General features: G+C 37.3%; 1 protein-coding gene across 6 annotated transcripts in view; it reads right to left on the minus strand.

Annotated features, from left to right (window-relative positions):
* Positions 1–10,853, minus strand: part of LOC581495 (trinucleotide repeat-containing gene 18 protein) — a 44,104-nt gene extending 33,251 nt beyond the window's left edge. For 4 of the 6 annotated variants that reach the window (XM_030984136.1, XM_030984141.1, XM_030984137.1 and 1 more), the window contains exons 1-2: positions 9,427–10,853; positions 5,680–6,410 (exon numbers count right to left, since the gene is read on the minus strand). In XM_030984136.1, coding sequence (XP_030839996.1) covers positions 5,680–6,223 — 544 coding nt within the window. In that variant the 5' untranslated portion in view covers positions 6,224–6,410; positions 9,427–10,853. The remainder of the gene's footprint in view (positions 1–5,679; positions 6,411–9,426) is intronic. The other 2 variants (XM_030984135.1, XM_030984139.1) reach the window with 1 other exon arrangement.
* Positions 10,854–12,450: the final 1,597 nt, after the last annotated feature.

Below are 12,450 nucleotides of genomic sequence, written 5' to 3' on the forward strand. Positions count from 1 at the left end.
AGGAATTATGAATATGTCATGTATGTCCTATCTGTGAAATTTAAACGGTAGCAGTGTCCTAATATTCAAATTATGCAAAGAAACCTGTTTGCTTGCTAGACTTCACTGTCAGACACTATTGAGTGACTGACTCGGACTGGCTTTTTTCTTCTTTGGTAATAACATACATAAAATTAGATGTAAAGGGTACATGAGCATTTGTCTACATCAATAACCCACTTTTTGTGATGGCAAAATTAAACTGATTGAATCTTTGCGCAGCATAAAACGCATTACAATTTGGTACAATGGTCTGAAAATCAAGACTATTACTTATTGGCTCTATAGCTCCTAAGTCGATTTGACTACTAATAGTCGTTATTTTCCCACTTGAAGACATTTTCAAGCGCCACCTTTTTTAAGGGAAGTTCTACATTACTTTTATCTTTCAAATGCCGTTGGAATTTAACCTTTTGATTTTTTGGCCTGCAAATGGGACATAGTACCTTTAAAATGTGTAATAGAAGATGTAAAAGGTACAGAAATATCAGTTTACAATGTTTTGTTCATTATATTTTGTCTGCGTGTTTTCTTCAAGTTTACCATTAATCAAGGTAATCATGCTTTCTGCCGATATCATACACCACTTATGACTTGTCAATTCAGATGATCTCTCTCGCATCCATGCAAAGATATCATGTAATTGCTTTGTGTATTTGGGACCGGGAGTATACAATACAGTATTTACCCAAAATATTAGGAGAATGTTGGTGGGCAATTGCTGAGGTAATTACAATCTTTCAGCGCAAATGCATCATTAATATTTTCAGCATATACTTTTACGCCTGTGGGTGACAAATCATATGGAAATGCGCATACATATTACAACCACACACACACGCACATATACACTAACACATACATACATACTAATTATGATTATTACTATATTACTCCTTTCTTTATTGTGGTTCCCATACATAACGGTTGATAGATACCAGTAAAAATAGAGACAAAAAACATACAGTCTATCTTCTTCTGATACTTAGTCCTATAGATCCGTTGTAAATAACAAATTGTATAAATTACGACAATGATTAATCGATAACATCTCGTAAACTCTCGACTAGCGTTATTTCCAACATAATAGAGAATTCTTTCTTTGTCATATTTTGTAACACTGGAAAAAAATAGTGTTCCAAAATAATGAAGGGCGGTATACTAGAATAAAATAGGGCGGGTGTTCAAGGAAAACAAGTCAACGTTGTCGAGCGATTTAGAAATAAGATAAAACGCGAACGCCGCGTCTATAATAACCAGCCTGTAACGTATGGGGATATTCATGAAGTGAGGATGGCAGAAATTAGATTTTGATTCGCCCACGGGTTTTATGGTATTCTTCAGCCAATCCAGGCTCGTAGTGAAATGTCATTTTAGGCTCCATTCGCTCCGTGAGCCTTTGCCCGACCAGGAAGGGTGATGTAACAGACTCGATGATTAGGAAAACGAGAAAATGGAGACAAACCAGCACCGCGATAATATAGCTAGATTACACAAACCATTTGTTTGTAAATATACATGTACGCCATCTTTCTTGCAGAAACTCTCTAAATGCCGCGGAAGAATAATGATTCAAAAATTAAATTACTATTTCCTTTTGTTCCAGTGCACTGACCAAGCGGTTGGTTGCATGATACATATACTTCTATTCAGGTACACTGCCGCACTTCCTTGTATCCCAAATTATTGTACATTGTTGTATAACGTAGATATTTGGTAATAATTATATAAGACACGCTTCTCCAAAAGTTTTTTCCCCGCTTCATACACATTTATACAAACTTTCCAGGACTAAGGAGCGATTCTTAATCTCCTAATGAATACAAGTCAGCTAAATTATTGTCGAAAAATAATATAAATTCAAAGACTAAATCGGTTAAATAAAATAGGAAATTAAAAAGGTATACCCCCAAAAAGTCCAAGAGGGAACCTCCAACGCCAAAAAAAATTTCTTTTGATAGCAGAACTGCCAAAAGAAAAAAGAGCGAATAGCATTTGAGGAAATCAGATATTAAAGATAAACTTTAGTATACTAATGCGATTGCATTGTGAAAGAAAAGGTGTGGAAAGGATCAGAAACAGTTGATTATGTAGCATGTAAGTATTGGTGTGCACTGCATGGTTCTGGAGTCATCAAAATCATAATAAATTTGACATAGAGTCTTGGTAAAGTAACAAGCACTGTACACAGAAAGCTATATATGGGACAACACACATGGTGTTGGGGCTAGTACTACCTTGATTTCCTTGTCTTTCTATGCTCATTACTCAGCCAGTATACATTTTCTTCCAAAATTGTTTGGCACATGTCATTTATTTGTAATCTTGAACATTCAGTGTAAGTTTCGTTTGATTCTGTGAGAATTAATTTTTTTTTAATTTTTTACCAGAACTGGAGTTTATCTTTAAGAAAGATAAGATTAGAAAAACGGAAGATTACTGTTTAATAACAAAATTAATAACTACTAAAAGGAAAAATGAGGGGAAAAGAATGCCTGGATAAACTTGTATACATTTGTATTCAAATCTATCCAAAAACCTTTTTCTTGAAGTTATAATGATATAGCAATATATTTATAGTCAAAAAAAATATGAAGTAACAAGCATATGACATCACCGCGTGACCATACGCTGCCCTTTTCTTCTTTTTTTTTACCCCGTAGAACGTGATCTACACATCATTAACAAAATATGACCTTTGATATTTTTATTGTCTTATTTACTCTACCATATTCAATTAGATTATCTCATTCGAATGCCTTTTATTGAATTTGAAAGCAATAAATTGCATCGTTGGATGGTAGAGAATTATTAGAGTCAGTTTGAGCATGTTTTTAATTGGTTTTTAATTTTATTCAAGGGAGCTCTTTGGGGGTTCAATGAAAATTCCAGAATATTTATATATATACTTCAATTTCTATTCATTGTTATAATTTTTTGGAAGAGCTCCTTTCGACTTTTTTTCCACAGCTAGATCGTTCTCAAATCATTATTTTTTTTTCTTCACTGTTTAAACGTCCCTGTATAAAGGAAGTAAAATACAAAATAACTCATCATGTCATGATATTTGTGGTCAACGTTCGCTTCCTATAGGGGATAGGTCATATTAGATTGTGGTTTCTGTTTTGATTACATTACAAAATAGAGAAAGAGTACAAGTTCTTTTGTTTAGAAATTAAAATGTTCATATTCCTTGCTCTTAAACAATCATTTCATAAAATTATAAAGTCACCGCCAAGACATTGAAATGTATATGAAAATCCATATCCGTAGTGCTGCTCCTCCATTGTATGTGTTTGCTCGTTTTCGTTTATTTTTCTTCCTTTCTTTTCTTTAAGAGCGTTTCTTTCATAGACTTAACTTTTTTTTGTACTGACTTCATAAGCACAATGTTGCCACTTTGTGCATATCGTTGTCTCAGGTTCAATCATCTGGCTTAGAAATTCATAACTCAGCCCTATAACTACCGCTGCCACAGCGACCTTCTATCAACCATATATTCACCCGATAGTCTCAAAACTCACATTTGGATTGCATCTATTTTGCATGGTTTAGCATCCGTCCCTGAGAGCAAACAGTTTCTTCATAAAAAATTGATACAGTCTATCGATCATTTCAAGACTGACCACTATCTCCTTGAATGTCATATTTCTCTTCCTTCATTCCGTCGTCGATCAGAGTCTGCATGTGGCATCAATGACAATGAAGATGATGACGTCGTGCAAGGTCACGCCCATATACGCATCAGGCTTTAACAAACAAAAATGTGTTGTATTGCCCTTTGCGACCGACCCAACAATTTTAAAATCTGACGGTCGGCTTTTTATTATTTAAAAAAAAAAGATTAACCGTTTTTTAGAGAAAATTATTTTTCTAATGAGAATGAAAATTGTTATTTTGTACTCGGGGTAATCCTATGTGGCAGAATAATAATTGGGCCATTAATCGATTTGCTTCTACAGGGAGATTATAATACTACCAGCAATTTATATGCAGATCTAGATCTAAGTCCAAGAATATATTCCGTTAACACAAACAGAATTACAAAGTAAAATATAAAAGAAACGTGTAAATTAGATGCCGTATATAGTTAAAGTGTAGTAAATCTAGGCATTTTATTCTTGGGCAGGTATGGAGCACTCAATATCATTGGTTTACTTTGGGTAGCCGAGCGACATTTTTCTCGCTAATTTCAATCTTGATCAAATACATTTTTTTAAGAAACAGAAAACAAAATATTACCAAGGAGGGAGATGCTCACTTGCTGTTGCTCTAGCTACCTACTTGACCTTCAACAGGGCTATACAAAAGGTGCATTTTTAGCTCAAAAATATTATCGAACGGTGGAAATATGTCGAAATTTAGCCTTATAATGTATTGGTTCTCATAAAAGATCTGTGTATAGAGATATTTATGTAACTGCTCATTGTGATAATTTGTCCATTCAACCCAATGAGCATCGGCAATTGGTGAATACTGTATTTACAATGAAATATATATACTGCATTTAAAGAGAAAGAGATGGACATACATGTGAAAACGACACATCAACCGGTCAAAAATCACATGATTAAGGTCCAATGTCACAAGACTTGAAAGGAAAGTTTCATGGATTTGCACACGGTGTGGCGTGCATTATTATTTTGTCGTCATTTCAAAGAAATGTCCATCTGGAAAACCCCTCGGTCAAGAAGCTGGTACCCATCTCCCTTCCTTCATTTCATTCTCGTCACGCTGTAGCTCGTTCGTTTGCCCACAGAGCATTGTATCTCTGTGATACGTTCCCAGAAATTGTAATTAGCTTGACTCACGTTTAATGTGAACTTCATTATCATTAAAACTTCATCACCGTCCAGCATATCTTGACATTTCGCCGCTTGGATTTATGCGTCTTATTTGGCATTTTCAACCTATCACAAATTAACAAAGCAAACGTTGAAATTGTCCCAACAGCACATTTTCAGTCTGTTTTTCATTTCCGATAATCGCGACATTTCGTACTTGGTAGCAGATAATTTCATCCGTTTCGTCTGAGAACGGCGTCTGAATGCTGCAATAATGCCAACGTCAAAACGCATTCAACGTAATCTCTCTAATTCCCCTTTTTGTTTCTATCGCTTGCCGTTATTTGTCAAAGTGGCTATGATTAATGAGTCAGCATATTTCCAGATGTCTAATAATGCTTTATTAAATCAGCTTATGTACTAAATCGTAGTGTGACATATATATACATTCGCTGCATGCGGTCAAGGCATAGTCGACATCATATTTTCCATGCTCCAGCCCGGTTTTCTCTTCTATCATTCTATCAATAATAATTTCGGCAGTTAAATTTCGCCGATCGAACATGATCTTATCATTAGGAAAATTCAAAAATATTCAGAGTCACGCGAATGTAATTTTGTTTACATTACTGAAACATGCCATTCACAGAGCATGCCGATAATGTTGTTGCCTCTCGGAAAGGGTGCAATGTTTGCAAAGGATAAACTTGCAGTTGTGCGAAACGTGCACTTGGATAAACTTGTCAATATTTGTCCGCAACATGAAATAATTTTTGATTATCAACAGAAAATATGAAATTCTTTGTTACTTCGTAGTTCCCAGAGTTCACTTGAACTGAGGGCATTTAAAACTCACCTCCTAAAGCTTCCATCTTGTCATAAGTCGGCTTCCCCTTGCTTGTGATTGTGATGGTAGAGCTACGAATACCGCTGGTGGTACCAACGGTAATGCCTCGTAATTTCGATCCCCCGAGTTGGGAGTGCGATGTTTCGTTGACCTTTGACGATGATGTTGATGATGTTGATGATATAGGAAGATCTGCAAAGACTGGACTACGAAGAGAGTGTTTGTTGGATGTGGTAACTGACACGGGAGCCGCTGCTGTTGCCTCTGCAGAAGTTGCTGAAGTAGCTACGGTTGCTCGATGCTTCGTAGGCTGTCGGCCACTCACCGTCTCTGGTTTATCAGGATTGGGTTCTTGTCTTGGAGGCGGTGAACTGTCTTTAGACGATAGGTGGTTCTGATTAAGTACTGGCTCTTTGCCCTGAGGTTGCCGTTTCTCTGAATGCTGCTGCTGCACTTCCAGAGAGGCTTCAGGTTCTTCCTTCTTCTGCTGGTGATCGAAGCTGGTTGGTGATGCTTCACCGTGCCCTGGTCGAACGCAAGGCGATTGTGCCATTGGCCAGTGAAGGATCCCGTACGAGTCGAAAAACGCTAAAATCTAGCCTCCTATGCCTAGGCTTTCCCGGGTAAACACCCGGTTAGCCTAGACAAACGGAAACCCTAGCAAAATGCTAGATGATTTATAGCTTACTGTTTATGAATTCCATGGTGACGTCTTTGGCAGCGCCATTATCTTCACGTTCCTGTAAATAACAAAAAGACGATGAAAAAGAAGAATAGTAAAAAATATTTCATCAATGTTTTTTCGAAAACGAGTACACGATATTAATGCTGAATTCGACATGTGAAGCCTACACACTCTATACAAGTCATGTTTGAGCTTTAATAATATAGGGTAAAGTATATAATTGTTATGGGGATTTACTCCACCTATATTTAGCCTATATATCCAACTTCAAGTTTGTCCTAAAGTTGATACTGTACCCCATGATACCAAGCTCTCTAGCCTATACAAACTCCTTTATGATCCTGTTGAATTAATGATGTGCATTTCTTTTTTGTTTACATAGAATGATTAATACATGGAAAACTATAGAAACACATTACCTAATTCAAACTTCGTGCTTATAATAACCTTTAAAGGGGTAGGAAAAAATACATAGCGTTTGCACTATATTTTCCGTAATACTAATAATACGCATACTAAGGATTCTGTGCCATATCTGTACTTCGGGCATTGGGTGAACAAACATGATAAACATCTTGGAATATTTTTCTTCTCTTTGGGTATAAAAAGACTTTTCAATCAGACGAATTTCATTATCATTGTCCGCTCTCCCTGTTTCTATCATTCTCTGTTTTCTCACACGTACACTCTCCCCCTTTCTCTTTCTCTGAAACTCTTTTTAGTGGCATATTCTTTCTCTCTGATAATAATACGCGAGCCCTCGACCAACTAAGCGCTGTCTCCGTCACCTCCTATTGTGCCTGGCTTATTTCCTATGCAATGAATTCTCCTCCGCTTTCGCGCATGCATGAGAGAACGAATTGAGGCGACTCAATTCATGCCATTCTGCAGGCCTACCGGGGACACTGCTGCTTCCCCTCTCTCCTTCTCCTCGTTTTCTACTTTCGAAAGCAAGCGTGACATAGCTGCTGCTTGCAAAATCCCTCGCCGTGTTTGCTTTTGCGAAAACGCACAAGAAAATTAACATGAATTGGGCGATTATGTCTCGCGAGGAAAACAGCGCAGAAGACTACAAAACCAAATAGAAACTTATGTGTGCATAGCAGGACGTAGAGAATTCGGCAGGTTAGCAGCCATTCTCACTACGACCTTACACTTGCTGGTATTCATTTGGCGGGATTTTCATCGTCTCCTACGCTCTCCCTCTCAAATGTCTCATATGCGCGCGCATTTTAAATGCACGCATCTGTATTGGTGTGCCTCGGGCAATGTGTTCGACGGCTCTGCATATCAAGATAAAGGTCATGCATAAACATGCACACATCATTTCATGACCACGACTTGCTATATGAGCTTCATGTGATCTAAAGCATGCTTACTTGATGGAGGGGACAAGAGAAAGAAGAAAATTCATGGGTAGTAATAAATATAATAAACCTGGTATCTCGATAGCTGCGCGGTGATAAAATGCAACCGGGTCACCATCCCGTAAAGGACGGACAAAACGGTATCCAAGAGTATCCAGAAGAAGCGAACATTTTCAGTCAGACATTTCTTATGCATTCTGACTGGCGCTTTCTCTGAGCACATTCACCATTACATCCTTTCTAAAAATGATTTGACATAATTGCACTAAAATCAAGGAATTATATCAATAACAAATCATTGAAAGTAACACTGTCAAAGATATCAAAACTAAAGGCCTATACTTTGCCAGTCGACAAACAGCAAATCTAAAATGTTCTCGTTTAATTCCCGAGAGTTTGTCGTGAGAACTTATTGAGCCAAGTTAATTTATTAATTTATTCACTGATATAATAATTTATCAATTCATTTATTTTCAGTAGAATAGCGTTCCATGTTAAACACTGAATTAACTGCGTCAAAATTTAATAATGAAAAGAAGATGTAAAGTGTGAATTAATTGCCTTGCAACGAGGAGAGGGGTTTCATATTATGTAGGCATTTACTCTCTATTCATGTGTAGGGCCTAATTGGCATTTTACGTTTTATGCGAACGATAAAAGAAAACCACCATCCAAGACAATACTGATTATTCGGTACCCCTATTCGGGCAATACCCATTACGAATAACCTCTTCATACACTCCGGGCCATATTCACCGCAGATTTTAATGAAGTTACGCGGATTCCCTCATCAATTCGAGGACCCATTCCACAGACTCTAAACTAAAATCGTTAACAAGAATAGTAAATGGGACTGCTTTTCCCTAATATGGGACAGAATCTGAAAACAAAGCCTAGCGTTCATGACTAGCATGACTACAAGGTAGATTATCCCGAGCTTCGTACGCCATGTCCCGACATGGGTTTTAAGTGCTGCCAAAAGGGCTTTGACCCCGTTCATGTTGCATGTTTCTTCTAGATGATGTTGATTGAGTCGAGCATCTCATTTCGGTTATGGGCTTACAGGTGTATCAACATCATCGTGGGCGCGCTTACCAGGAGAAGTACACATAGATCGAAACACTATGAGAATCAATGTATCATTATTTGTCTCATCTTATGCGCTGACTATCCAAACATCCCAGTCTATTTTGATGACGATATTGAATAGCAAAGATAAATGCTTATACTCTGACACGGTTTTATGGTTTTAGCAGATTCATAGTTCAATAAAGACTTATAATTTACATGGGATGTATTTCTTTGTCTTTTGGAAAAAGAAGATTTTCTCCATCAATGCAGAACACTAACGTTTTCCCCACTCGTGAACAAATACGGGTTTTACAGTAAATTGAAAATTACAAAATGATAACAAAATATCTAGTCATTAAAAAAAATATGATAACATCATGTACGCTTTGAAGCAAGACCTCGAATTAAATTTTAAATCCAACATGTGCTGTCAATGGACTGAAATGAAATCACGAAGTTGGCTGGTTGCCAATTCATAATGGGTAACAACGCCGGTTCGTTCGTCACGTGATAAACTTGACCCTCTAGCATGGAGGCGAGTTCATATTCATTTTCCCGAGTGATCCCGGGCAGAGAGTCGGTCGGTCGGTCGGTAAAACAGGGATATGACGGTGAGTGAGGTGGGGCTCTCACATTCTTGCTAGGTGCGTTGTCTGACAGTGAACCTGTCTCATCGAGTCTGCTGAGCTCTGTCTGCTGGCTCGAGACCGGTATTATTTCTTCATGGACAATAATTCTGGATGAGGAGATAGATGTAGTGGTGGCAAACTGGAATGGAAGTCTTGCCGCGCGCCGAAATCCCAGCGGTGCGCATTGACACTATGCGAATGAAAAGAGGGTGGAATGGTATCGATAAGAAAGCCGTTTGTACCATGGACTCTACATACTGTGGACTAGTGATACAAAATAATTATAAAAAATGTGGACTAATCAAATATATATATATTATCATTGGTATTTTAAGAATTATATTTAAATTCAAAGATCAATAGCATAAGGTAAAACTCTGGTTTGCATTGGCTAAGTTGTAGAGAAGTTTTTCACAATTTATTGCGATATTCCAAGAAGGTATATACTTTTGACCTTATCAACGAAGTGTTTCCCATTATAAAGATGCCATCACGATATCTGATCTATATTTAAACTCACACTCCATATGCCTATGTTCAGATGACATCTGGGAACCATTTTTCGTGCTCTCCTCAACTATGCATATTTTTTGTAGGAACACTTTGACATTGTTTATAAATCCATGCTAAAAACCTTAAGAGATGGTATGATCTTTCCTTACTTCGGTGAACCGAAATTCCTGTTTTAGAAAGACTTCCAAGAGTTTAAATTTAGATTTGATTTTGATCAATGCGTAAACAAACATCCCGACCCTCCAAAGTATAAATATATTCAGGTTTCAAAGTCATAGTATCGTCACGGGAAAAAGAAGAAAATCGATTGAAGGTTGAATTCAAACTTGTATCGCCCATGCCTTGAAGGTAAAAAATTTGAACCTGCTCATGAAGAAGTTGAATTGCTTATTATATAAATTATACCGAGTATGTCCGAAACAATCTCGAATTTTTTTGTTTCCTCTTCTTCTGTTTTCTACTGGTCAACATCTATAGTTAGAATTCAAAATCAACAAGATTGTTTATTTTTCTTCAGTACCACTGTACGTAGACATAAATGTAATTTCCTTATCGCAAAGCTAATTACCAAACCGTCAACAATAATTAATAATAGTACTAATTAGGTTAGTACTAATTATTTTTTGAACCGCTGTAAGAAAATCCCCTCAAAACATATAGGCCTAATATTATCTTTGGAAATCCACACCACTGTGGCAACCAATGAAATCTTGTTTCCGATAACCTTTTGACTGATTTTTCAAGATATATTTCAAGAGCAACATGGTGCCTTTGCTTCAGACAGCAGGCGAAACTCCTTTAAAATAATATCTATTAGAAATAGTATAAAAACCTGCCTAGCTTACCACTTTCTCTTCTCTCTCTCCTCTTCCTCTCCCACCCCCTCTCTCTTTGTCTCTATTTCTCTCTCACACACATACACACACACACACACACTTTCTCTCCTATGATTGTAAGCTGCCTATGATCACCTGTTACGGATAAACTAGACGGATCACAGAGTCTGATGGAGAGAGAAACACAAGAAGAAACAGGTAGACTTTAAGCTTACGTGTGAGTGGGTGTATGTGGCGGAGGGGGGGGGGGGGGGGTTGAGATCAGTTAAAAACTTAACTTGAACCTGCATCCCCACTCACAACCGTAACACAGAGGCAAGCTCATAATGCTGTCGAAACTCAAGAGGGCACGCATCTTTCCTCTTTATACGACGTTGCCACAAAGTCCTGCAGAAGAACTCCCTTGAAATGGGTGAGGTCACCGCGGTTGATTGCGTGAGAGAGTCTACAGCTTGTACTGGTTCCTGGCACGATAACCGCACCTCTGACAGTATCGACCAGGCTTACATCTTACTTTCCCTATATCTTCGACTTATACTTTGAAAGAAACGCGTATGAATCAGCCGTTATCCACGAGATTTTCTTCCACAAAGTGCATGCTATTCAATGTCTACATCAGTCTTCACGTGAACCTCTGCGCCTGGCATTCGTCTGATTTTGCCTGTGGCATTCCTGTCAACCTTTCACAATAAACATTACGAATTTCTCAAGGCAAATTAGGAATAGAGTAAATTTGTATATTTTTACGTGTTTTGTTTTGTTTTCTTTTAAAATGAGAGGAATCAACTGTTCATAACATTAGTTTGGAAGTCCATCGTAGGAATCATTCATCAAAAATAGGAATGGTTGGCAGCTATGCCAACAGTATATCACATGATGCAATTCCTGCAATTTATTACTTCCGAAACTGGCAGAGCGATTAGAAAATGTTAACCCCTTTGTCTGTAATAATGTCCATAACGTTGTTCGACTCGTATTGGCATTGCATGCTTTAAAGTGAATGAATGTAAATACAATTCGACCAAACAGTCCACTATAGAAATAATATTTGTTATTGCAAGCACGCTAGTACATCCATAGTTCAAGAGGAAATGCATGATGACCACACGGATTCGAAAGGAACTACCCCACCACCACATCTTGTAAATAATACGGAAACCATACTACTTTGAACTGCCATGCTTAAAGGCTCGTGAATTCATTTAAGAAATATGAATTTCCATAACGACACAGCGGTAGAATTATCTCCAATTAAAATCAAGATAAACTATACATACCATCACTAAATAACCATAATAATGAAGGGGGCTACATTTTAATATTTTGCACGGTTCGATTTATGTGTTCACTCGCGGTTTAAAATGTATGTAGTTAATACAAGAAGGTATATAGAAGAGTTAAAATGAGGAATTGACAGTTATATTGTGGGTCTGTTATATTACAAAAATATTTAAGAGGGAAATTTTAATTTCCACCGTCTTATATTGGGATAAAGTACGCTCAGAGACAGGTAGGAAATGCGTATTTTCGTACAGAAATTAGCCTGAGAATATAAAGAATCGTACAAACTACAAAGGACACATTCTTAATCCGTCTAAATAATGTAAAGGCCTATCTATCGAGAGCATCTTTGCCACTCGAAACCAAAAGCGGTAGAATATAATTAGATGTAGCCAGAG

The sequence above is a fragment of the Strongylocentrotus purpuratus genome, unplaced genomic scaffold, assembly GCF_000002235.5.
Source record: "Strongylocentrotus purpuratus isolate Spur 01 unplaced genomic scaffold, Spur_5.0 spur5_scaffold_14, whole genome shotgun sequence".
NCBI classification, from domain to species: domain Eukaryota; kingdom Metazoa; phylum Echinodermata; class Echinoidea; order Camarodonta; family Strongylocentrotidae; genus Strongylocentrotus; species Strongylocentrotus purpuratus.